This window comes from Leptosomus discolor, chromosome 16 (genome assembly GCF_034619465.1).
Source record: "Leptosomus discolor isolate bLepDis1 chromosome 16, bLepDis1.hap2, whole genome shotgun sequence".
Taxonomy (NCBI): Eukaryota; Metazoa; Chordata; class Aves; order Leptosomiformes; family Leptosomidae; genus Leptosomus; species Leptosomus discolor.
In genome coordinates, this window is record NC_141406.1 from 1,569,660 (window position 1) to 1,594,431 (window position 24,772).

The 24,772-nt window shown below is 67.3% G+C and overlaps 3 protein-coding genes across 4 annotated transcripts; all 3 read left to right on the forward strand.

Moving 5' to 3' along the window:
* The first annotated feature begins 616 nt into the window (after nt 1-616).
* On the forward strand, nt 617-10,475 carry TBC1D10A (TBC1 domain family member 10A). Of its 2 annotated transcripts, none has more exons than XM_086474162.1 (9): nt 617-825; nt 4,109-4,223; nt 7,215-7,322; nt 7,653-7,759; nt 8,402-8,516; nt 8,796-8,861; nt 9,194-9,383; nt 9,697-9,851; nt 10,083-10,475. In XM_086474162.1, exons 1-9 carry the CDS (start codon nt 617-619, stop codon nt 10,473-10,475), a joined length of 1,458 nt encoding a protein of 485 aa, XP_086330288.1. The 2 variants fall into 2 exon arrangements, with proteins under 2 accessions (XP_086330288.1, XP_086330289.1); XM_086474163.1 differs by having other exon boundaries at nt 617-822; nt 4,124-4,223.
* A 2,481-nt stretch (nt 10,476-12,956) lies between these two features.
* On the forward strand, nt 12,957-18,013 carry CASTOR1 (cytosolic arginine sensor for mTORC1 subunit 1). The gene is made up of 9 exons (XM_086474290.1): nt 12,957-13,069; nt 13,222-13,292; nt 15,788-15,981; nt 16,136-16,268; nt 16,500-16,623; nt 17,282-17,395; nt 17,503-17,585; nt 17,759-17,853; nt 17,948-18,013. Exons 1-9 carry the CDS (start codon nt 12,957-12,959, stop codon nt 18,011-18,013), a joined length of 993 nt encoding a protein of 330 aa, XP_086330416.1.
* A 3,407-nt stretch (nt 18,014-21,420) lies between these two features.
* OSM (oncostatin M) lies at nt 21,421-23,176 on the forward strand. The gene is made up of 3 exons (XM_086474452.1): nt 21,421-21,457; nt 22,429-22,565; nt 22,700-23,176. Exons 1-3 carry the CDS (start codon nt 21,421-21,423, stop codon nt 23,174-23,176), a joined length of 651 nt encoding a protein of 216 aa, XP_086330578.1.
* Nucleotides 23,177-24,772: the final 1,596 nt, after the last annotated feature.

A 24,772-nucleotide genomic window follows, 5' to 3' on the forward strand; every position in this document is an offset into this window, starting at 1 on the left:
GGGTGGATTTGTGGCTGTATCGTGCTCCTGCCCTGCACGAAGGTGCAATTAATGACTTCCTTTTTGCTTTTAAAAACCAGGCACCAGGTACGATCATCGAGAAGCATTAAAAAACTGAGTGGCAAGTGGTGGTTTTTCAGAGCTGATCCAAGAAAACTCTGAAATGGAGCAGTTTCACCCAAGACTATTTTGGCAGCCTGGCCTGGGAGCTCAGCCCTGCCAGGCTGGTAAAAATTCCCGCTGGAAAGAGCTTGTCCAGTGCTGCCGCAGCACGTATCCAGCCTCCCTCGCGCCCCAGTGCCGTCCCAGTGCCATCCCAGTACAACCCCTGGGCTCAGCGCTGTCCCAGCCCCAGCGCTGCAGCACTGCCTGCCCTGGTCCCGCCCCTCGGAGGCAAGCCCTGACGGACAGCTTCTGTCCCGTCCGCTTGGCCAATCATCTCCCCGGCGGGGGGCGGTTCCCCCGTCGCCATCCGTGCGGCTGGTTGGCGGGAGGCGCGCTCCCGCCCAATAGCAACGCGGGGGCGTGGCTCGGCGGGCGGAGGGGAGCGGGGGCGTGGCCGCCGCCGTGGCCGCGGCATGGAGGAGCGGCCGCGCCGCCGCTGAGCCGCGCCGCCATGGCCAAGAGCCGCGGGGGCGGCGGGCCCGGCTCGCCCGGCAGCCGCCACCACAGCCTGGCTGGGACCCGCGAGAGCCTGGCCGAGCCGGGCGGCGACGAGCTCAGCTCCCTCGGTTCTGACTCCGAGATTAACGGCGGCGGCCCTGAGGAGCGGCGCGTCGACAAGTTCGGCTTCATCGTGGGCAGCCGCAGCGCCGAGGGGCCGTGAGTGGGGCCGGGACTGGAGGAGGGGGGGGGGGCCGGCGGCCTCGCGTTTCGGGGCGCTGAGGGCTCGGGGGAGCCGCCCGGAGGCCGTCACCGGCCCTTGAGCCCCCGCAAGGGCCGGGTCGCGGGGCCTCGGCCGCTGGGCCGGGCCGGTAACGACTCTTTCCCGCCCCGGAAGAGCAGCCGTAGCTCCCGGGGCGGGTTGCGGGTGAGAGGGATGCGGGTGAACGCCCACGCCGCTGCTCCGACGCCTCTTTGGTTGTGTGGGGCTGCCGAGGAGCCAGCCCCGGCTCCCCCGGGCCCTCCCGGTGCTAGTGAGGCGGCTCGGGGCCGGTGTCCGCCCCGGTGTCTCTGCGGAGGTGTCCCCGGGGTGCCCTGCCCGCCGGGCAGCGCTTCCGTGAGGTGTTTAAATGCCCTCGGGGGGAGCGGCGCGGGCAGGAGCGGGGCAGGAGCTCTGCCGTGTCCCCGGCCTTCAGCGCCAAGCCCGGGCTCTGCTGCCCAGACCGGTACCCGGGGGGGCATCGTGCCGGTAGAGGCCACAGCAGCCGGGATGTGAACGAGGAGCCCCAAAAGCTCTTCCCGCTTTTTTCCTCGTCCCTCCTGCGCCGGTGAGGGGGAAAGGCTGGAAGGTGGCGTCCACCCCGGGCGCGGGAGGGAGCTGCCAGCAGCGCCGAGGCCTCCTCGCCGAGGTCAGTGTCTGGTTACCTCCGGGCCTCTTCTCCCAGCGCTGGATTCCGGCGTATTTTTGGCCGCCGTCAAACAGGGCCGGCGTTCGGCCTCCTGCCAGGGGAACCGGCATCGGTAGCCGCTGGCGAAGGCGGCGCGGTGAGAAGGCGCTGGCCACCCTCCCTCTGCAGAGGAAGCCCTCGGAGGAAGCGGGGTGGCCAAAATCAGCCACGAGCAGCTCACAGCTGGGCCAGCCCGAGGCGCTGGGCCCCGGGGCGGTGCCGGCACCTAGGAATGCGCCCCCGGGTTGCCGGCGAGCTGGTTCGGCAGCATGTTTGGTGTTTGCTTTCCTGGCCGTGGTTTCACGGCGACACCCGGGAGCACGCATGGCAGCCCGCTCCTCTCCAGCCGGGACGTTAACCTGGAGCGGGCTCCCCTGCGGTTTGCCCATCTGAGCGCTGTGCTGTCAGTTGGGCCCCGTGCCTCAGTTTCCCAGTCTACGAGGAGTAAAGCCTTCGCCCTCGTAAGCCTTTGGGTTGCTTGGCTGGTCTGCCGGGAGAGGAGGCACCGGAGGTTTGATTGCTGGTGCTGGGCAAGGTGCATCGCTCTGGGTGATAAAGCCTGTCCCTGCCCGCGGGGCTCACAGCTCGGCACTGTAGGAGCGGGCTGGCCTCTCCTCCCACCCTGCTATGGCCATAACCCTGCGTTTTGGGGACACTTTGGATGTCCCGGCTGTTGTCCCTGTGGCTGTCGCTGGGTGCTTGATGTCAATGACCTTGTCTCTGGGGTTCAGCAGGCAGCAGCTCCCCTGGACAAAGCTCCTGGTGCTGAGATTGCAGAGAGCGTGGTGGCTGTGGTCGCTGGGGACTCAGCCTTCCTCCCATGCCCTGTAGATGCGTGGGGGCCCAATCCTGCCCTCCTCCAGGGCTTTGAGCCACTCTGTGTCTGTCCGGGAGTGGATAAACAGGAGTGCATGGCCTCCCTTCGTGGCTGGCAGAACTGGGCTCCCTCTAGCTGGAAGGATTTGGGGGAAACACAGGGAGGGCAAGCGGGGTGTCCTGGTGTCTGGGTACACCAGGAAGGGCCGAGCTGTGGGGTTGTTGCCCGCAGCGTGGGTGCGGAGGAACGCCTTCCCTGCGTAGGGCACTTCACCACCTCCTGGCCTGGGGTGCCACCACGCCGTCCTCTCCGCCTCGGCCATCTGAAATGCCTCCGGTCCTCGCTCTGTGCCCGCTGCCAAGCAGCCATCAGCTGGTAACAGCTTCCAGTCTGGGCTGGCCAGGCTCCAGCAGGCCAGCGGCCAGCTCCTGTATCCAGCGTCCAGCGCTCCCGAGCTTCCCACGCCTCAGAGAGCCCCAGCTCCTCCGGCAGCCCAGGCTCCCCGGCTCAGGGCCAGCGCTCCCTCCGGCCCCGTGCCGGGCTGCGCTGCTGGCCGGGGAGCTGCCGGCCGTGCCCAGCCTGCGCTGGGGAGGGTGGGGTGGCCTCACCGAGTAAAGCGGATCGTTTTGGAGGGGATTTGCTCTCTGAAACAATCGTGCTTGGCCCTGTCTGACCCGCTGTGGTGGGTGGGACCCGGCGGGGAAGGGCTGGGCAGGACGGTGCTGCCAGCTGGATGCGGCCCTGGGCTCTCTAACACAGAGAGGTCTGGGAGGAGGCAGGGCCTGTGTGGCCTGTAGTGGGGCTGGGTGCTCTGCACCTCTCTGGAGGATGCTCAGTGTCCAGGCCACTGTCCTCGGGTCCTCAGAAAGGATCTGGCTACTCCTGGGGTTGGCATGGCTATGGGGCAGTGTGGAGCTGAGCCCGGGAAGGCATTGAGTCTGCTGAAGTCGGCCCTTCTTCACTGATGGCTTGAAGGAGCTTCTGCTCTCCCTGGGATGTCCGCGCCCAGGGCCTGGCCGAGCTGTCTGTCACCCCAGCTGCTCGCTGACGAAAGGCAGAGGGTGCCCAGGGAGGGCTGGAGGCCGCGGTGCCGGATTCCTTCTCGCCGCCTTGGGCATGGCGGCAGCATCCCCCGCCCGCCTCGGCAGGGTTAAATCGGATTCCCCGGTTAGGCTGAGCGGTTGCTGGAAAACACTCCCCTGCCTCCTGGGGGACCCTCAGCCGGCTCGGAGCCGGGCCTGGAGCAGTGCCAGGCTTTTGGGGTGCGAGCATGACCGGGGGCCGCGCAGATGACATGACGCTTATGGCCCCGGCTTTCTCCGCCTGCAGCCAGCCCCTGCGGGGGAGAGCGGACCTCGCTCGGCTCAGCTAATGGCTCTGGCTGCGCTCCCCGGTTCCTCGCCTGCCTGGCGTGCCCTCCTCGCTGGGCAGAGGTCCCCAGGGACGCTCAGGCACGCGGTGGGTGCAGCGCAGGCTGCTCCCGAGGGGTTTTGAACTGCTGGGGAGTTGGGGCCACGCTGGCCCGGTGATTTCGCGGGCGGTGAGCGCATCCGGCAGCGCCGAGCAGCTGCCAAAACGCCGGCGCTCTCGAGCGTGTCCCAGATGGGCTCTGCGCCCGCTGGGTGTGGGGGGGGGGGGCAGCCATCCGACGGGGGGGGGGGCACCCAGGGTGCTGGAGAGGACTGGGGAGGTGCTCTGCCCTGCAGGGAGGGCTTGGCACCGCGCTGACCGGCCTCTTCCCCCCCCCGTCCCGCAGGCTGGAGGAGGTGCCCTTGGAGGTGCTACGGCAGCGGGAGTCCAAGTGGCTGGATATGCTCAACAACTGGGACAAGTGGATGGCCAAAAAACACAAGAAGGTGAGTAGCAGCCTTGTCCCTTGGGGCTGCCCCCCAGGACAGCTGTGCAGGTGAGAGGAGGCGGCAGGGAGGGACAGCCGGGTGCAGCGGTGTCCCCTTGAGGCTTTGGGGCAGCCTGCGTGTCGCCAGGTCCTTGCAGACAGACAGCTAACGCTGCCTTTCGGTGATGCTCTTGGCTTGAATGGGCTGTTCCTTCCCCGTGACGCTTTTCATGGCGGGAGGGAAGCTGGAGCTTGCAGGGGGCTGAGCCTGCGGTCCCCGAGCCAGCCCACTCCTGCTCCTGTCTGCTGCACGCTGGGCTGGAGCCTTCCTAGGGCTTTTTTGGCTGCCTGCAGGCAGCCATGGGAATTGTTCGGTCATGGAAACTTCTGTTCTGAGCATTTTGTAGACCAAAAAAAGCTCCGTGTAGGAAATGTTTGAGCCTGATGTGCTTGATGCTGGTCTGTAAGCCGGTGTCCCCAGGGGACCTGGGGTGGTGTGTGCTGGGTGGCTCCGTGGCTTGGTCCGTTGGTGCTCCCTGACCTCCTGAGCCCGCGAATGAGGCAGGAAAGGGACGCAGCAAGCCCCGGGTTGCTGCTGTGCATCTGCTGGAAGCGGTGAGGCCGCTGGCACGGGCCAGTGGTGCCTGAGTGCGGCTGAAGGGCTGCCACCTCCTCCTCCTCCCCCCGTGCTGGCAGAGCCTCCTGGCACTGCTCTCTGTGCTGCGCTGCCAGAGCACCGTCCCCTCTTGGTGCCGTGGTGAACGACGCAGGGATCCTTCGCCTGTTTCTTGGCCCCTCACAAAGGGTTTGGGAAAGCTTTTCGGACCGTGGCAGGCGGGCGCTTTGTTCTGCGGGCGGTTGCTGCTGCTCTCCGGCCGTGCCACAGCATCGCCTCCGGCCTCGGGTGAACGCTCCGGCAGCCGCACGTCTGGCAGAGGAGCTCCCTTGTGCTTGGGCTGAGCTCCCGGGGGTCTCGGTAGGGTTGGTGTGCCGTGTAGTAAAAATCTGTGCCCAGAGCCTCTGAAGTCTGTTCTGGAGAGCTGCCGCGTGCCTGGGGCTGCTTAGGGAAGGGAGCCAGGGCCTGGCCTTGGATGCTGTCGGTCGTCCCTGATCTGGCAGGAGCCTGGCTGCTTTGGTGCAGGGCCACGCCGCGTGGCTCGGGCCCTGCTGCTTCGGAGGAGCTCCCTGTGCCTCTGAAAAACCCTGGTGCTTTTCTGGCTGCCTCACCAGGGTTGGCTGGTGGCCCAGGCGATCTCTCGGGCCAGCTCCTGCTGGGCTCGCTCACACCTGCGCTGCTCCAGGATCCCCAAACGCTCCTTCCCTTGCCCGCCTGGCCCAGGTCCCAGTGGAGCCGCGGCCCCACATCCTTCGTGGTGCTGAGCCGTGCCAGCGCCGTGTGCCAGTCCTCGCCCTCCCCAGCAGGACCGAAGGAGGGCACGCACGTGGGCAGCTCCCGCTGCTCTTTGCTTTCAGCATCCCTCAGCCCAGACGTGCTCCCTAGTCCCCTGGAGAGGGCACGGAGGGGATCCCAGGGACCGGGTACCCCCAGCCCAGGGGTGATGGCAGGACCCGGTACAGAGCCAAGGGGGTGAGATGCTCAACTGCTTGGCCCCAGCTGCCCTGAGCCTGGCCAGCTGGAGGGGCTGCCGAACCGAAACCCAGCAAGGCGGCTTCCTTCCTGGCAGCTTAGCCAGCAGGAAGGGGAGCCGGCTCCAAAAGGGAGCTGTCAGCAGCAGCAGAGCTGCCCGCAGCTGCCCTGGGCATCGCCCGCCGCGTTTCCTGCGAGCACAGAGGCCCCGTGGGGCTCGGGACACGGCCGGGTAAACAAGCTGCGCTGCGGCGAGGGAGCAGCAAACCCTCCCGGGGACGTGGCGTTTACCACCGCGCTGGGCTGGGCTGCTTGGAAGCGTAACCGCCTGCTCCTGAGCTACGCCAGCAAACGGGGAAAAGGAGCTCCGGGCAGGCAGGAGAGGCCCAGGGGAGGCTTTGGGAGCTGTCGGCCACGGCTCGCAGAGCCCTGGCGCTTCTTGGGCACCTGGCGTGTGCCCCCGCGAGCGGGGGCGTGAGGCGCGGAGGCCGTGCTGGAGTTTTGCAGGGTTTTGTGTGGGGTAACTGCTGAAAGCTCGTGGGCTTCACCTTCCTGTGTGCCCTGGCCGAGGACTGTGGGGAGATGGTGCTTCTGCTTTCCCGGGAGTTGGAGTGGGACGTGTGGGAAGTCTCTGGTTTTGGTCCCTGCAGGGGTGCTGGCAGCGGCAGGGTTAAGGCAGCTCAGCTCCCTGCCGTGGGGTCGGTACCAGCGGGTGCTGCCTTGCCTGGACTTTGGTCCTGGCCGGTGCCCTGTGCCAAGAAAACCAGGGGCCGACTGTGGGCATGGAGCCTTGGGAGCCGGCCATGCGTGGAGCTGGGGCCAGGCCTGCCCTGCCCGCGGTGAGTGGGTGGAAAGGCCGAGACGCTCGGCAGGGTGCACCTCCCTGCTCTCCATGGCCCCACGGGTGAGCAGCAGGGCTGGACTGGGGGCCAGAGAGCCCTCCCCTGTGTCCCCAGCACTTCCCGTGGGCCATGCCGGGGTGGGGAGGGAACCACCCGCTCCCAATCTTGGCTCCAATATTTGCTCTTCCAGCTCCCAGCAGGATCCTGCTTTGAGGCAGAGCTGGGCTTGTTTGGAGCTGTTTGCAAGCCACAAAGCCTCAGCCGCGCTCTTGGCAGCCGCCTGCAGCTCGCTCATGCTGGTGCAGCCCTGGGAGGGGAGAAAGGGGTGAGCAGGGTCTCTGGCTGCAGGTCCCCATGCCGTCTTGTGGGAGCGTGCGACGCCAGGCGCTGTCATGGGACGTGTGGCTGAGCACCCTGTCCCCAGGGGTGCAGGGACACATCCCCTTGTACAGGGAGGCAGCAGGGACCAGCCTGCCGCTGCGGTGCTGGGTCGGGCTCCTGTCTTGTCCCAGAGACCTCTTTACTCCCCACTGCTCGGTGATTTTTTTTTTCCCCACGGCAGCTGTGTCTCTCCCCATAGATCCGGCTGCGGTGCCAGAAGGGGATCCCGCCCTCGCTGCGGGGCCGTGCCTGGCAGTACCTCTCCGGGAGCAAGGTGAAGTTGGAGCAGAACATCGGCAAGTTTGACGTGAGTGCCGCCGGGGACCTCGTTGCGCGGCCGGGGAGGGGGTGCTGGTGGAGGGGGGCAGTGCTGGGATGGCTCCTGCTCCCTCCAGGGCTGGGGCATCTGTTGGGGTCTCAGACGCTGCTTGTTCCTGCTTTGGGGAGGGGGGTGGGTGTCAAGGGAGCTGGTGTCCCAGCCCCATGACCTGATGGGACTCATGTTTGGGGCAGAGCTAGGTTCAGCCCCATGGCTGCTCCGCCGTCTCCCTTGGGCTTGCTGGGGGCCCTGCGTGCTGAGTGGGGCTGGCACCATGCCGGCGTGGGGTGTTGCTCACCCCAACCTTCTCCTCCCCAGGAACTGGATCTCCTCCCGGGGGACCCGAAGTGGCTGGATGTGATCGAGCGGGATCTCCATCGGCAGTTCCCCTTCCACGAGATGTTTGTCTCGCGCGGAGGCCACGGGTGAGCGGAGCTGCTGCGCGTCCAGTCCTCGGCAGCCACCGGGCTGGACCAGCACTGTGGGGTGGGCGCTGTCTATCCCAGCCACACTTGTCCCCCACGGTGTCCCCCCGCAGTCCTTACACCCCCCCCAGCTTACAGGGCACCCAGGCATGGGCTGAAAACAGGATGGCTGCCCAGGAGCGTGGTGCGTAGGTCGCAGCCCTCGGCACCAGCTCTGACACCCATCGGGCTGGGAATTGCCATGGCAGGAGGGCAAAGGGAGGAGGTGTCTGGCTGTGGCCTGTTTCACCAGGGAAATGCTGTTCCCCACGTGTCGGGGAGCGGCTGTGCCGCTCTGCTTGCAGCTGAGTTCCTGCCTGGATATGGCTCATCCTGGGAGACAGTTGTCTCCCTGCCCCGCCTCTCAGATCCAGGCAGGATGATGGGGATCTCCGTGGGCAGAACTTCCCAGAGCAGAGCCCTGGTGGTCGTGTCCAACGGCCCTGGGTTTGTGTGGAAGAGGGATCCCAGCCAAGGACTGACCCAAGCTTGCGGGGGGGAAGAGTGGTGGCCGGTGGCCAGCCTGCTCGGGTCTGCAGGGGAGGCTGCTGGGCTGCGTCCGTGCCCTCTCTCCACCTCTCCCTCCCCGGGCTGTCTCTGCAGGCAGCAGGACCTGTTTCGGGTGCTGAAGGCATACACTCTGTACCGCCCAGAGGAGGGCTACTGCCAGGCCCAGGCCCCCATCGCCGCTGTCCTGCTCATGCACATGCCAGCTGAGGTATGAGCACGTGGCCGGGAGGGCAGGGAGACCCAGCAGACCCAGTGGCCGGAGAGCTGGGACCAGTGGGAGGGTATGGTGCTGGCGGGGCAGGGTGCTCTGCTCGTGGCACCCATTTACCCTTTGGGGTAATTTCGGCTGGTGCAAGGAGGTGCCCTTCGCCCCGGATGTGCTCTGCCTCCTCCTGCCCGCTCCCGTGGTCCCCGGGAGCAGGATGGGGGCTGCAGGGACATCCCCTGGGGACGCCTGGGTGCTCACTCACTGTCCCTTGGCTTCCAGCAAGCGTTCTGGTGCCTGGTGCAGATCTGCGAGAAGTACCTCCCCGGCTACTACAGCGAGAAGCTGGTGAGTGAAGGGCCCACCATGCCTGCGATGGTGGCGGGGGGGGGGCACGTGATGTCTGCAGGCTGAAAGCCCTCCCAGCTCCTCAGCCCAGAGAAAAAAGGGAGCTTGGGGAGATCCTGGGTGCTCCCACAGTCTCCGTGTTGTGCCACGGCCCCCCGGGAGCATCGGGCAGTCAGGGATGGCGAGGGGCTCAGCGCAGCTTTGCTGCCGGTGGGGCACAGCTCTGCTCCCGTAGCCGGGTCTGGAGGGTGGTGGGCTGGTCCTCCTCTGAGGTGGGTGGGCTGGGGCCAGGCTTAAGGTGCTCACTGGGTCTCTCGACCCTGCCCCTGCAGGAGGCCATTCAGCTGGACGGGCAGATCCTCTTCTCGCTGCTGCACAAGGTCTCGCCTGTGGCCTACAAGCACCTGAGCAAGCAGAAAATCGACCCCATCCTCTACATGACGGAGTGGTTCATGTGCGCCTTCTCCCGCACTCTGCCCTGGAGCTCTGTCCTGCGCGTCTGGGACATGTTCTTCTGTGAAGGTAGGAGCTGCCCACCACCCTCTTCATCCTCGTGAGGCGACGGGCTGCGGCACACAGGAGCGCTGCTGCGGCTGCTTGCCTGTGCCTGGCACATGGGACCCGTTGTAGGGCAGGTTTGGGGCCGCTGTGTGCCTGGGGTGGAGACTGGGCTGTTTTTCTGGGGGTTAGAGGGCACATGCATCCCAAATCTACCCTCTTTCCTATCCTGACTGCTAGCAGGACCGGGACCTGGTGCCCCACGGTATCTGAGGGACATAGTGGCAGCGTCACCCTGTCCTGCCAGGCACTCGCTGCCTCACCTCTCCCCTTGCAGGGGTGAAGATCATCTTCCGGGTGGGCCTCGTGCTGCTCAAACACACCCTGGGCTCCTCGGACAAGCTCAAGTCCTGCCAGGGCCAGTATGAGACCATGGAGAGGCTGAGGGCCCTCAGCCCCAAGATCATGCAGGAGACCTTCCTGGTGCAGGAGGTGAGGTGCTGGGGAGAGTCTGGGGGCCCAGTGCTGCCCAGTTGGCTGGACTGGGCTGCCCCTGGGTGGGCAGAGCTGGCGTAGCGTGGGGGCAGTCCCTGAAAGACTCGGGTTTGGGGTCGCCCTGGGGGCTATCCCACACCCTGCCCCAGGGACTGGGGTGCAGAGCTGGCCCCGGGTGGCTCTGTCACCGTCGGGGGAGATGCTGATGGCACGAGTCTGTCCCCGCAGGTCATCGAGCTGCCAGTGACAGAGCGTCAGATCGAGCGGGAGCACCTGATCCAGCTGAAGAAGTGGCGGGAGACGCACGGGGAGCTGCAGTGCAAGTCCCCCCCGCGCCTCCACGGCGCCAAGGCCATCAGCGAGGCCGAGCCCCCCCCCCGCAAGGCGCTGGAGCCTGTCCCCTCCATCATCGTCCCCCCCGGGCCTGCCCCCGTGCCCAAGGCCCGCAAGAGCAAGGAGAAGAGCAGAGAAAAGGGCCTGGCCAGCCCGGCCAACGGCCCCGGGGCCGAGGGCAACGGGGCACCCGGCTCGGCCCGGGAGCTGCTGCACCCCCAGGTCTCCCCCCACCACCAGTCCAAGGAGAGCCTGAGCTCCCGGGAGAGCGAGGACACGTACTTGTAGGGCCGGCGCCGTGCTGGGTCCGCACCCCGGGCAGCCGGGCTCAGCTGGGCTGCGCACGTACCCGGGCTCGAGGACACTGATGGGGGCTCTGCGGGGACCCCCGGCACCCGGCGCTGGGGGCTCTGGGCTGGAGGGATGGGAACAGGCTGGCCGGTGGTGGCTCCGTGGGGACACTGTGGTCCCCCGTGTGCAGGGATGCCTGCTCAGCGTGGGCTCGAAGCTGGGGGGGGGGGGGGGGCGCATCTGTGGGAGCTTGCCCGGGTGTTGTGACCAAAGGGGACACCTTCGGGCTGAGCCGTGCGCCCACCCCGGCAGGGTGCTGGCACCGTGAGTGGTGGGAGCCCTGGCAGGGGGTGGCTGAGCCACCTGAGCTCCCTCCCCACAGCTGGGGGGGGGCCAGGCTCCCCCTTGGGCCCTTCTCCCTGTCCCAGAGCCCCTTGACCCACCGCCCCCAGCCTCCTTCCCGCGGCCCCCACCCTTCTGCCCAGCTGGGCAGACCCAGACCCAGTTCCCGAGCACTCGCCCCTGGCGCAGGGGGACTGGGGGTACGTGAGGAGCTGGGGGGACCCCTTTCCCCCCCTCCTCTTTATCTAGTGAGGATATATCAAGCTGTAGCCCTATACGTAGTACCGAATTTACCTACTCACTGAGCCTATTTATTATTCCTCCGTGGCAGTAACCGTCGCAGGACAGGGACCGAGGCAGGATGCGCCGGAGGCAGCGGGATTTGGTGCCAGACCACCACCGCAGGGCTAAAGCCCCCCCCCCCCCCATCCCTGGGCTCCCTACAGCTCGGGGGGGGGGGGGGGGGGGCGGGGAGAGCGTTCACCCTGCCCCCTCCCCAGTGCTGCCACCCACTCTGGGTGAGGTGAGGCAGGGTGGGCGAGCGGCCGGGTGCTCCCCAGTTGCGGGGTCCCCTCTCCCCCCCCCCTGCCCTCCCCAAGGGCCAGGGGCGGCTTTGTAAAATAAAGCGGGGAAAAACGGTTTTGTACAAAGGGGTAAATAAAGCAGGATTGTGTAAAGGCCCACAGCTCCCACAGTCTCTTCCCGTCACCCTCTGGTGGGGGCTGAAGGACATGGGGGGGATGTCACCTCCCAGCTTCGAGCAGCGAGCCTGGCCTGGACTCCTGGGTGCTCCAGCCCTGGGGGGAGTCCCGCTACCGTCACCCCTCCGTCACCACCCTGACAGTGCCACCCAGGGTGGCCAAGCCCTGCCTGGCCTCGCTGGCTCACCCAGGCCTGGAGCTGCCCCTGTTTGAAGTGTAAATGGGAGGACGCTGAGACCTGCCCCAGCTTGTGACAGTGGCCGTGGCTGCCAGGCCCTGGGGGGCTGACACAGGGTGATGAGCTCCCTTCCCAGCACCCAGACCTGCCCTCCTCTCCCAATGTCACAGCTCCTGTGGCCGAACAGAGCTGGGAGACCCTTTAATTTATCCCGTGACACCCCAGAGCTCAGCTTTCCACCCACAAAATAATGCCCAGGCCCTCTTTTACCTCCCCGTGCTTCCTGCAGGCAGGAATTCTGCCCAAACCTCCATTCCTCCCTCCAAAACTCCGTTTTCCCGGGGGGATGACTCAGGGCAGGGCCTGTTGGTGGTGCTGGGTTTCCCCTCTGCCCCTGCAAACCCCGGCTCTGGGGCCACTGCCCTGGGTTCGGTAAATATCCGCTGCCGGGCCGGCTGGTGGGGCTTGTCCTCCCCGAACTGGGAGATTTGGGGCCAGGGCTGAGTGTGGAGGAGCCAGCTGGGTGCTGGGGTGAGCCTGGTTGGGGTGGAGGGGTGGCGTTTGGGCTCCCAGTGAGCCTAGTATCAGCTTGACTGGTGCTGGTGGGGGATGAGCTGGGCTGGGAGCGGGTGGGGTCCGGCTGGGTCTCCTGAGACACCGGGTCGGGTATCCCGGGGCTCGGGATTTGGGCTGGTCCGGGTACCCTGCGGTTTGGGATTGGAGTGGTCTGGGCACTCCGGGGCTGGTCCGGGTAACCCGAGGCTCGGGATTTGGGCTGGTCTGGTACTCCGGGGCTTGGGACCGGGGCTGGTCCGGGTAACCCGAGGCTCGGGATTTGGGCTGGTCTGGTACTCCGGGGCTCGGGACCGGGGCTGGTCCGGGTAACCCGAGGCTCGGGATTTGGGGTGGTCTGGTACTCCGGGGTTCGGGACCGGGGCTGGTCCGGGCACCCCGGGGCTCGGGACCGGGGCTGGTCCGGGTAACCCGAGGCTCGGGATTTGGGGTGGTCTGGTACTCCGGGGCTCGGGACCGGGGCTGGTCCGGGTAACCCGGGGCTCGGGATTTGGGGTGGTGCCGGGGCTGCTCCGGGTCGGGCACCCCGGGACCCCCGGCGGGGGCAGCGGGGCCGGGCCCGGGGCGGGGCGGGGCGGGGCGGGGCGGGCGGCGGCCCCTCCCGCGGCGCGGGGCGGGCCCGGGGCGGGCCGGGGCCGCGCTTATAGCGGCGGCGGCGGCGGGGGCCGGTGCGGCGCGGCCGCCATGGACCTGCACATCCTGGAGCACCGGGTGCGGGTGCTGAGCCTGGCCCGCCGCGGGCTCTGGCTCTACACCCACCCGCTGCTCAAGCTGCTCTTCCTCCCCCAGCGCTGCAGGTACCGGCCTTCCTCCTCCTCCTCCTCCTTCTCCTCCGGTGCCCGGCACCGCTCCAGCTCCCCCCCCCCCCCCCCCCCTCGCTTTGCCCGTCCTAGTGCTCGGCCCCCGGGAGCGGCGGCGTCGGGGTGGGCAGCGCCGGTTTCTTCTTCAGGTGCAAGTTCTTCAGCCTGACGGAGACCCCCGAGGACTACACCATCATGCTGGACGAGGAAGGCTTCAAAGGTACCGTGCGGCGCCTTCCGCGGCCACCGCGTCCCTCGCAGGGTGGGCTGGCACCGCGGACACGAGTTGGGCACGTTCTCAGCCCGCCCGAGCGCAGCGACGCCCTGGGCCTGGGCCGCAGGGGGCGAGTCCCGGCTTGCAGCGAGGCTTCCTCCGTACGTGCCCGTCCCCGGGGCTCCTGGCCACGGAGCTGCCATCCCCTCGGCGCCTGCGCTGGGGCTGTACCAGCTTGCCCGGCCGAGGCTCTCCCAGCATGGCTGCCTTTGCCCTGATAACCCCCTCTCGGGCAGAGCTGCGCCTCCGCCGGCTCGTGGGACCAGGCTGTGAAACCCGTGGGGACGGTCTGTGGGGAGCCCAGCACCAGCCGAAGCCCCGGCTGCTCCCGGGCAGGGCACAGGTACCTCCCGGGATGCCCGCGGGCAGCGCTACCTGCACCGGGCGCTGCTGCCAGACCTCCTGCCATCTGTCCCTTGGCCGCTTTCACCTCTTCCCCCTGCTCGGCGAGGGCCCGGGGCCGGCCAGTGCTTCGGCAGAGCGGGGCCAATTCTGTGCCCACCCGGGCTGGTAGGGGTGAGCCTTGCCTGGGCATGCAGCCTGGCAGCAGGGACCGGATTTTGGGGTGTCCTGAGGTTGTTTGAGCCCTTCCAAGCCCCGAGAGGGGTCGTTCGGTGACGTCCCCACCGCTGGTGACCCAGCGCACGCCGTGTATCAGCCTCGCCACTGGTCCTGCCGGGGGTACCGGCCCGACGGGCTGTGCCGGAGGGGCTGGATCCTGCCGTGGCTTCCCACGCCCAAACCTTCCTGCCGAGGCCGCAGCAGCCGGCCACAGCTTATCACCTTGGACGTGCCCCAAGGAGCAAGGGTCAGCGCTCCGGCCGCGGGGTGCTCACCGGCCCCATCCAGCTCCCACCTCCCTCCCCGGCCCTTTGCTCGGGGAAAGGGGGCCGTGGGGCCAGGCTCTCCCCCCACCCAGAGCCAGAGCCGTTCCCCACGTATTGTTTTATTTCGGGGCCTGCGGACAAATATTCCTCAATCCCGAGGGGAGGGCGGGAAGTGCCGAACAATGGTCCTGCGAGCCGGCGGCCCCGCTGCACCGTGTGTACCCCCCCCCCCCCCGGGGCTGGGGGGCTGCCAGCGTCCCCTTCTGCGAGGCCAGGCAGGGGACCCCTAGCAGAGGAGAGCTGCACCCCCCCCCCTTGGGGATCTGGATGAAGCCCGGGGTGGGTGGCACAGGGACAGCGGAGTACCCCCGCACGCTCGCGGCCTCGCCCAGGGTGGTGTTGAAAAGCAATTAAGCGGCGAGGCGCTGGGATGGGTCCCCATGTCCCCGTGTGCCCCCCCCCCAGCCCCGAAGCTCGGCCCTGGGCCGGAGCCGAGGCTGTTCTGGCGCTTCCTGCGCAGGAACAGGCGCTGGAAACACCCGCCGAGGCCCCCGGATCCGGCCCTGTTCCCGCCCTGCCCGGAGCCATGGTTTGGGAGTGGGGTACGGAGCCTGTCCTGTGATGGGGTGTCCCCCCCATGGCTGCCAGACCCCTCCCTGGGGCGACCTCTGCTCCTCCATTGGTGTGATGAGTTTGCCTTCTCAGCTGGGCTGAGGGGCCGGGTGCCCACCGAAGGGCTGGGTGCTTGTGCGAGGCCGTCTCCTATGGGTGCTGCCTCCCACCTTTGCCAGGAGCACTTTGCAGACCCCTTGGGTGCCCACCCCACCCTGTCCCTTCCAGGGAGCGCAGTGGGGTGGGGCAGGGGGTGCCAGGGAGGGAAGGGGGGGGGGGGGGCGGTGCCTGAATGCATCCTGGGGCACCCCAGCAGCACCAGTCCCTTTCCTGGGCAGGAGGGTGGGTGTGGGGTGCGGGACACGAGTGCAGACCCCATCCCAGGGCGGGAAGAAGCAGGCCAGCCCGCACCCTCCCTGCCAATAAAAGCAGCTTTTTGGGAGGCAGCCTGGGCTCGTCCCCTCCCTGCCGGGCTGGCACACGGTGCTGGCACCCCCAGGACAGTGGGGTGGCCCTTTGCTTGTCCCCTCCGCTGGCCCATGTGCCCCCTCTAAGCATCCCTGGTGCTGGATGCTGGGCTGGGGGCTCCTGGGGGGCAGGGGATGAGCTGGGCAGCTCCAGGGCCCTGATGTGGTGCACCCCGACACCCTCTTGCACCCAGCTCAGGGTACTGGTGTGGGGAGGAGAGACACGTCCCAGAGGGGTCGTAGCCTCAGCCCTGCTCATCCCTGCGGCCAAATTCAGATGCCGTCCCAGGTCGTGGAGCGGCTGATCCCTGCCTGGCTCGTTCCGCTTGTGGATGGGGCTCGGCTGAGCCCCCAAACGAGCATTTCCAGCCCCACACCTGGGCCTGATCCTGCCCTGGCTCCGCCGGGCCAGCTCGTCTCCCGAGGGACAGTGTGACAGCTCTGCGGCACGGGCAGGGCACGTGGCATCAGACACCGTTCGGCTACACCAAGCCCCAGGGAGCTTCGTGCCTCAGTTTCCCCTTATCCCTCGCAGAGCTGCCTCCCTCCGAGTTCATGCAGGTGGCGGATTCGACTTGGCTGGTGCTCAGCGTCGTCTCCAACGGCCGGGCACCCTCCGGCTGCCAGGCCACCGGCGTCACCAAGATCGCCAGGTCGGTCATCGCGCCGCTGGCCGAGCACCACGTCTCGGTGCTGATGCTCTCCACCTACCAGACCGACTTCATCCTGGTGAGCGCCGCGCGGTGACGGGCGCGGCGGTGCCTGGTCCCACCGGGATGTTGGCTCTGCTGGAGCTGGGTGGGGACCCCACTGTCCCCGGCCGGTGGTGGGGGGCTGCGGGGAGAGGTGCCGGTGCCGGCCCTGATCCTGCACCCCTGGGCAGGTGCGGGAGCGGGACCTGCCGGTGGTGATCCACACTCTGGCCGGGGAGTTCGACATCTACAAGGAGGAGAGCGGCGAGTGCGTCCCCGTCCCCTGCGATGATGTGAGCAACGGCTTCCTCAAGCCCAAGCCGGGTGAGTGACGCCGGGTGCCGTGTCCCCCAGGGCCACCCCTGTCCCCAGGGCCACCCGGGCCCATGTCCCCCAGGTCCCCACCGAGATGCTCCAACTCCCATCGGTGGTACCCAGGGCCACCCCCCTGCGCCCTGAGGGATGTCGGGCTGCGGCGGCGGTGGCCACGGGGTGGCACTGCGGTACTGTCCCCAAGCTGTCCCCAAGCCTGATGGGTGGCTCTTCCCCTGCCAGCCGCCAGCCCCACGCTGCACCCGGTGCAGAGCCCCCAGACCCGCTTCTGCGTCCTGACCGTGGCCCCCGACACGCTGCCCGCCATCGCCACCATGCTCATCGACGTCCTCTTCTACTCCCACAGGTGGGTCCCGGGGATGGGGACACCGTGGTGGCCCCTCGCCCGGTGCCACCTGAACTGTGGTGACGCGTGCCTCCCCCGCCTTGCTCCCAGTGGCTTTTCAGGCTCTGGGTGTGTTTCACGAACTGGTCTTGCCCTCCCGAGTGTACCGGGGGGCTGAAGCCATGTGGGTGCTGTGGGTCCCGATGTCACCGTGGGAGATGGGAGCTCCGAGGTGACCTGAGGGATGAGCCCCCCATTGCAGCAGAGCCCAGGGAGGGGGAAATTGCAGGACAGCAGAGGGTGGGTTGGGAAAGGCTGGTGGGAACAGCGCTGGGGTGAGGGGATGTTCCTGGCCGGGACATCCCATGTCTGTTGGGATGAGGTCCCTTCTGGTGGGACCCTCCTGCTCCAGAGGCACCATAGTGCTTTGGGAATGCCCTAAAACTTGGTGTCACCCCTGGCTGACACCCGCTGCTCCCCAGCCCGGTGCCTGTGTGAGCTGCAGACCCTGTGGATAGCCCCTGCTCCCATCCCTCCCCTCTCATCCCCCTCCGCCGGCTCACCCCACGGCACCCCAACATGATGCTCAGACACCCAGCACCACCACCAAGCCCTTCTCCTCCCAGTTTCGGGGGTTGTGACCCTTCCCTGTGGCTCTTTCCCCACCCCTGCTCTGCAGCCCCCCGAGGGAGGCTGGCGCCGGCAGCCAGGACCTCGACTCCATCACCTTCTTCGCCTTCTCCCTCATCGAGGGCTACATCTCCATCGTGATGGATGCCGAAACCCAGAAGCGGTAGGTGCCGGCGGCAGGGCTGTCTGTCTGCCTGTCCGTCCTGGGGGCTGGGGGCTCAGGGAGGGGGAGGGGTTACACTCACCTCCCCCCCCCCCCCCACCTCTCAGCTTCCCCAGTGACCTGCTGCTGACCAGCTCGACAGGGGAGCTGTGGCGGATGGTGCGGATCGGCGGGCAGCCCCTCGGCTTCGGTGAGTGTGACCGCGGTGGTCGTGTCCCCCCAACCCTGTGCCACCGCCACCCGTCCTCCCCTGGAGCCGGGGGGGGGGGGGGGGGATGCTTCGGGGTGATGTTCTCTCCCTGCTGTCCCCACGGCTGTGCCACCGGGGCCACCGCTCACGCGGGGCTCCCTTTGCCTCCCCAGACGAGTGTGGCATCGTGGCGCAGATCGCGGAGCCGCTGGCTGCCGCCGACATCTCGGCATATTACATCAGCACCTTCAACTTCGATCACGCCTTGGTGAGCCCCCGCCCCTCCCCGGGGACCCGCCGCGCTGGGGGTGTCCCCCTGGGGCTGACCCCCGCTCTGTCCCCCCCCCCTCTACCCCTGGCAGGTCCCCGAGGAGGGCATCGCCGAGGTCATCCAGCTGCTGCAGCAGCGCCAGGAGAGCGGCAGATAGCAGCTGGCTGTCCCCACGCCGGGTGGCCCAGCGCGGTGGCACGGTGGGCTCCCCCTTTCCCCCCCCCCCCCCCCCCTATATTCAATATTTTTTAATTTTAAGGCTCCCCGCCGGTGTGGGGCAGAGCTGGGTGCAGCATCGCTCCCTGCCTGCTGGGGACGTGGAGACGTGGTGGCTTTAGGGACTCGGTGGCCTCGTGGCAGCGGGGCAGTGCCGTGTGGGAAGGGGGGGAGCCGTCCCCACCGGATCACCCCGTAGGCGAGGCCGAAGGGCAGCCCTCGTGCCATCCTCTGCCTCCAGCCCTGCCTGTGCAGGGTTGGGGGGGTCAGGAGGAGATGGGGTGTCCCTGGGGGCCTGCTGGAGGAGGGGACGTGGCAGGGGGATGTCCCAGAGAGCAGTCCTCTGTGCCACCGCAGCGCTGGGGGTGACAGCCCGGGGCTGGCAGGATGTGTCCCCATGTCCCTAAGGGGTCCCCTTGGGTGGGGCTGGCTGTGATGCTCTGGGGCACCCCTGGGCCAGCCCCAGGGAGCGTGAAAGTGTCCCCGGAGCTGGGGTTCCCCCTGGCACCCCAAAAATCCCCAAGATGTGTGGGGAAGCTGTGGTTCAGCCCCAGCCCTGTGTCCCCTCTGGGGTGGCCCTGTGCCCCTGCCTGGGCTGTCACCTATCACGGGGGGGACGATGGTGACCCCCCAGCTCCTCCCAAGCTGTATTTTCACATAGTTTTTAAAAGTCAATAAAAATCCTATTATTTTTATTTCCAAGTAGCCTGGGGGGGCGGGGGGGGGGGGGGCGTGGCCCAGAGTTGGTCCCTGGAGTGGTGGCACTGGGCAGGACGGGAGCGGCTGGGATGTGACAGGGGGTCATGGCAGTCCCCATGTCCCCACCGTAAGGTGACCAGGATGCGGCCAGCTCACCTGCCACGTATTTTGGGTGAAAAAAGGGGTGAAGGCTGCGGCCCCCAGCAAGTCACCATCCCTGGGGAAACTGAGGCACGGGTCTTACTGCCCCACGCTCGGCCAGCTCCCACAGTCTGGAGGGGGGGGGGGGAACTGTCCCCAAAAACCAGTCCCTGCTGTCCCGTGCACCAAGCGGGAGCGTGCCCGCGTCCCGGCCGTGTCCTCCTTGCGTCAGCTCCCTCACGCTTGCAAACCGTCGGGTTCCTGCAACCTCTCCGGGCGCTTTCTTTCCTGTCTCGCTGTCTTGTCCGGAGTCATGAGACACCGGTGACGCGCGCCGAAGCGATGAAGAAATTGCAGCCGGCCCATGCGGTCACCGGCGCTATTTTTGTCCCCGTTGGGTATTGCACAGTCCTCCGCCACCCGCTTTCCTCTGGCGGGGTGGCCGCCACGGTGGCCTCCTTCCTGCCCAGCCCAGCGGGGACCCGGCGCAGAGCCCTGAGAGGTGACAGTGGCATGTGGAGGGGCCAGGGCCACCTGTGGCCGTGGGGGACCTGAGGGCAGGTGTGCTCTGCCCGCAAGGTCCTGCTCGCCCGGCCAGGGTGTCCGGGGGTCCTGCCATGGCATCGCATGTGCTGGAGGGCCCACGGGGTCAAGGAGGGAGGGGTGGAGGCGTGGGTGGATGGAGAGGTGGGAGGGTGGATGGATGGATGGATGGATGGATGGATGGATGGATGGATGGACAGAAGGATGGATGGGTGGGTAGAGGGATGGATAGACAGGTAGATGGATGTACAAATGGGTGGATGGGTGGGCAGGTGGATGGATGGATGGACAGACAAGGAGATGGATGGATGGGCAGGTGGGTAGATGTACATACATGGATAGATGGATGGACAGAGAAGTGGAGAGATGGATGGGTGGATGGATGGATGGACAGGTCGATGGTTGGTCAGGTGGCTAACAGCCTGTCTGGCTAGACAGGCAGACAGGTGGATGAACTTCAGTCAAGCAGGTGTGGTGAGACAAGGACGTTCTCCTGGCTCCTCCACCCTGCCAGGGCTGGCCTGGCACAGCCCTGCCCACCCTGGCCCTACGCAGCCCAGCCCAGACGCCACCTCTGCCGGGGGATGCCCTGAGGAGGAGGAGGCAGCTGGTGGAGGAAGCAGTGCCAGCCCTGCTTCCGCAGCAGGTCGCAGGGCAGCTGGGGAGGGGGAATTTTGGGAAAAGAAAAGCGTTTCTTCCTCTGGAAGTGAGTCACAGCCCCGCTCTTCCGTCCTGGAGGAGATGTTGTTTCTGGGTTGTCCCCCCATGTCACCATCGACCCCCTTGAACGCACAAATTCGGCGCAGGGCGGCTCCCTCTGCTCACGGCGGCAACTTTTGATGCTCACCAAAACCAACCGCGTTGCAACGCATCTCAAAAAGCCGATAAAATATTTTCGCGTTTAGTGGGGTGGAAAAAAGCCTCCGTCAGTGCCAGGCTCGTGCCAGGCTCCATCCGCCGGGAAAGGGGAGCTCGGCGGGGCAAGGGGGTTTGCATGGGTGCTGCTGGCAGTGGCGAGGCCGTGCCTGGCCCGGTGGCAATGCCAGCTGGCGCTGTGCAAGCCGGGTTCTCCCGCGGCGGTATTGCATAAGCCTGACTCGGCAGTGAGGGCAGCGCTGCCTGCCCTGGGCTTCCGCTGCCCTTGGGCAACACCCAGGGCCCCGCGCGGGTCCCGGCGCGGCTGTTTGGCACCGGGCGGTTGGTGTTTCCTCGCCGGGGCCACCCGTGGGTGCTGCTGGGCAGAGGGGCTGAGCCGTGCTGCCGGGTGTCCCCCACTTGGTCAGCACCCGGATTCGTCACCGCGAGGGGTGGGTGAACAGACGGACAGACAGGGCATCCTCCGGAGCGTCGCTGTGCCGGGGTGCTCCGTACATCCCAGGCTTCCCCCTCCCTCCGACCCAGGCCGGATTTTGTGCTCCCACGGCCGGGCTTGGGATGCGAAGCCCTCCGTGATGGGACATGGGTGTCCCCACACGGCTGACGTCCCACCCCTGGGTGCCACTGCCTCTGCCCTCTTTTGCATTTGGGTTTCGGGGCGGCCGAGGCAGTTTTCGGTTCAACCAGCCCGTTGGGCACCAAGCAGCGAAACCAGGGTGACTCAAAGCATCCCTTTCCCGAGAAGCCAAGTCGTGAGGATCCAGCGGCACCAGTGCGGCCGGATCCGGGATGAGCAGTGGGACCGTGGGCTCCCGGGGCTGGACCCACTGTGACTCCCTCGAGGAACTGACTCGAAGAACAACCCCGTCGGCCAGCCGGCATCATTTCCTCCCGCCGGGGCGGCTCACCCCGCTCATTGGCCCCCAGGGCACGGCTTCACTTCTCGCTGGCTTTCCGTTGGGTCCGGGTGCCTCCTTCGGAGGTGGGGGCGAATGGGTGCACTTTAAAAGGCGAGCTTCCCCATCGCCGAGCAGTAAGGAAGTCGCTCGCGCGCCCAACAGCCCCACGCTGAAACACCCTGCCCCGGCCATGCGGTGCGACGGGCGGCCCCTGGGCGTGCTGGCAGGTAGGTGTCTGCCGGTGTCCCGCAACTACCCTCTCGCTCGCACGCCGGGCTGCGCCGAGCCGGCCGGGAGCCGCGGGAGGGAGCGCGGTGGCGCGGCCCGCGTGGGGGCTGAGTCAGCGTGCCGCGGCAGATGTCGTCGCCAAGGCTGTCACCCCCCCCCCCCCCCCCTCCCTGTGCTGCGGCAGTGTCACCTCCCAAGGGTGCTGGCGGAGAACGGGGACATTCCCCTGCCATCGCACGTGGGATGGGGCGCACCAGCAGTGGGCAGCCCATGGCGGCGGGGGGGGGGGGGGGGGTCCCTTTGTCCCCAGGGGAGAGAAGAGATGCTGGGAGGGGGCAGGCAGGAGGGGATGGGCTTTGGGGTCAGTTTTGGGGAGCGATGGCAGAGGGTCAGGGGTAAGCTTGCTGGCACGGGTCCCGCACCCCGTCCTAGCCCTTCAGCCCCCGCCAGCGCAGCAGGGCCAGACGCTGGGTGCTGGTCCAGCGCCGCATCCGAAGTCACTGCCAGGATGTGGCCGGGGGTGACGGGGGGGGGGGCCGGGACAGCGTCCGGCCAAAGCTGAGGGGCTGGATCCAGGAGTGTCACCTCTGTCCCCTCCTTTGTGGTGGCCCGTGCTGACAGAGGGAGCTGCTGGGACAACCGCCGTGGCTGGGCTGCGCTCCTTGGCTGCTCGGTGGCATCTTCATCCTCCTCACCGGCTCCCCAGCAGGCTTTTGGCACAGGGGGCGGCTCATCCCTGTGGCAGGACCAGGGACTTCGGCACAAGGGACGCGCGTGCCCGGCACACGCCGGTCTTGCCTCCAGGCCTGATGCCAGGGTGATGGGCGCACAGGGCTGGGCTCTCCCCACAGCAGCTGCCACCGCGGCACGGGGGCCGGTGAGCTTGTGCCTTTCTGGTGTGGGGAGGGGGCTTCCTGCCTTCACCCAGCGATGCCCCAATGTCCCCCATCTCCCTCCTCTTCCTCCCCAGCTGTCACCAAAGGGCTCTTCATCCTCTGGGCGGTGCCGGGCCAGGGGGGGCGGCCCCTGCAGCCCCCCACCCTGCAGCAGATCCAGGCGCTGGTGAGGCACATGGCCGAGGATGCGCAGGAGCTTTTCGCCTTCTACGTGAGTCCCCTTCCCCAGGGTGAGGGGTCGCTCCTGTCCCCTCTGTGGGGGAGCACGGGGCTGGCGGGGGGGGGGGGGTGTCCCCGTGTTGCTCCCATCCCACGTCCCTGACCTTTCCCCCTGTTCCTGGGCAGGAGGAGGACCAGCGCTTGGCCATCAACAACCTCTGCCGCACTAACCGCCCTCCTGAGTGGCTGCGGGGACCGGTGATGGAGACCTGGGAGTGCCGGGGGCTGCGGGGGACCATGGTTCACATGTCCCAGGCGCTGCAGGACATCACCCGGCACCAGCGCGACCTCAATCCCCCCGGCGCCGAAATCCTTCGCCGTTTGGCCAGCACCCACCTGAAGGTGCGAGGGCTCCTCAGCAACCTGGAGGGGCTTTTCCCGGCCCCCAGCCCCCGCCCCAGCCGCCGGCCCCCACCTGGCCCCACAGCACCCACCAAGGTCTTCCAGCAGAAGCTGGAGGGGTGCCGGATCCTCTGGAGCTACGCCCGCTTCATGACCAACCTCAACGCCCAGCTGGAGGCCAGGAGCTGCCGGGTGCACCGGGAGAAGCGGAGACCACGCCGGGGCCCGCGCCGGGGCTCGAGGCTGCCCAGACGCTCCTAGGGCAGCCCTGCCGTCGCCGGAGTTGTCCCCATCCCCATCCCCATCCCCAACTGGAGCCCCATCCCCAACTGGAGCCCCATCCCCAGGACAGGGACTCGCCGGCCGGCCGGGACGCACCACAGAGACCCTCTGAGCTCGCACGGGTGAGGACACGAGGGCGCTCGAAGCAGCTCCCATCACTTCGGCTTGCCGTGGGGACCGAGCTGTCCCCGTGCCACCGCTCTCGGCTGCAGGACAGCCCCGCTCTGCTGCTGGCAGCTCCCCCACCGCCTGCCCCGCGTCTCGGCAGCCCCGATGCTGCGGGGAGCTGCGCTCTCAAGGCGTGCTCGCGTGTCCCCCCCGGGTGCCCAGCACTGCGGGACGGAGCCGTCCCTTGTCACCAAGCCCTGCCGGATTTTTCCAGTGATTCAATGGGTCCGGTGACCCAGCCTGACTAAGAGCCGCTCGCCCAGCACCCGCCGTGCTGCCGGCAGGGTGCGGCCCCGGCCCACGGAGAGCACTGCTGGTATCCGTGAGGGCCACCGGTGCTGTCGGCCCCTCCACCCCACCTGCCCATCCCTGCCTGCCCAGCGCAGGGTTTGCTGACCCCAGAGAGCATCTGGGAGCAGAATCCTGAGAGCCTGGTGTCCCCATGAGCTCGGTGTCCCCATGAGCTCGGTGTCCCCGTGAGCTTGGTGTCCCTGCATCCTCAATGTCCCTGCAAGCTCAGTATCCCTGCACACACAAGTGTCCCTGTGTGCTTCGTGTCCCTACAAGTCCGATGTCCCTGCAAGCTCCATGTCCCTGTGCTCATCCCTGTCCCTGTGCTCATCCCTGTCCCCATCCCTGCCTGCTCAGTGTCCCCAAGCTCTCAGCATCCCCCTGCTCATCCCTGTGCTCTCAGTGCGTCCCCGCTGCCCTTGCTGTCCCTGCGCTTGTCCTGTGCAGCAACCCTGCACTCGCTTGGTGACCCGATGCTCTTAGTGTCCCCGTGCTCTCGGCACCCCTGTGTCCCCATGCTCTTCCCTCTGTGCTCAGCGTCCCCGTACCCTCAGTGTCCCCCCGCATCCCTGAGCCCCTAGGGCTGTGCCACCGCAGCCCTGCCTGTGCCAGGCAGGGGCTTGGCTCTGGCCACCGCACTGTGACAATGGGTGGCAGCACCCACCCCCCCACCCCTAATTTATACATTAATATTTGTGTGGTTATTGTATTTATTGAATCTTGCGGGTAATTTAATATGTCCCTGCAGCGGGAAGAAATATTTAAGGACATGTTTTTAATATATAAATATCTATTTTTATGATAACTTTTTTTTTTGTATCATGTTAAACTATGACTGTAACCAGGTTTTATTTATGAATATCAATATTTTTTGGTACTGTGAGAAGGGCAGCGCCCACCACGGGCTCGTGGCACCCCCGTATTTTTGTATAACGGCAGAAGGAAATAAAGTGCCGACCCCGGCCCGTGGGCCGCTGGGCGGTTGTGTCCCTGTGTCCCTGTGTCCGGGTACCTGTGGGCAGAGAGGGGCTGCGTTCTGGTGGCCAGGCCGTGTCCTCGCCAGGGCGCGCGGCACGGCACGGGATGGCGGCGTGGGGTGGGGTGGGACCTGGCCTG

Bases quoted from the DNA above. Each gene is read 5' to 3' on its own strand.
- OSM (XM_086474452.1), top strand. From the start codon at position 21,421: ATGCGGTGCGACGGGCGGCCCCTGGGCGTGCTGGCAG. The intron at 21,458-22,428 runs GTAGGTGTCTGC...CTTCCTCCCCAG, and splicing joins GCCCCTGGGCGTGCTGGCAG to CTGTCACCAAAGGGCTCTTC. The intron at 22,566-22,699 runs GTGAGTCCCCTT...GTTCCTGGGCAG, and splicing joins AGGAGCTTTTCGCCTTCTAC to GAGGAGGACCAGCGCTTGGC.
- TBC1D10A (XM_086474162.1), top strand. From the start codon at position 617: ATGGCCAAGAGCCGCGGGGGCGGCGGGCCCGGCTCGCCCGGCAGCCGC. The intron at 4,224-7,214 runs GTGAGTAGCAGC...CTCTCCCCATAG, and splicing joins TGGCCAAAAAACACAAGAAG to ATCCGGCTGCGGTGCCAGAA. The intron at 7,323-7,652 runs GTGAGTGCCGCC...TCTCCTCCCCAG, and splicing joins AGAACATCGGCAAGTTTGAC to GAACTGGATCTCCTCCCGGG.
- CASTOR1 (XM_086474290.1), top strand. From the start codon at position 12,957: ATGGACCTGCACATCCTGGAGCACCGGGTGCGGGTGCTGAGCCTGGCC. The intron at 15,982-16,135 runs GTGAGCGCCGCG...ACCCCTGGGCAG, and splicing joins ACCAGACCGACTTCATCCTG to GTGCGGGAGCGGGACCTGCC. The intron at 17,854-17,947 runs GTGAGCCCCCGC...TACCCCTGGCAG, and splicing joins TCAACTTCGATCACGCCTTG to GTCCCCGAGGAGGGCATCGC.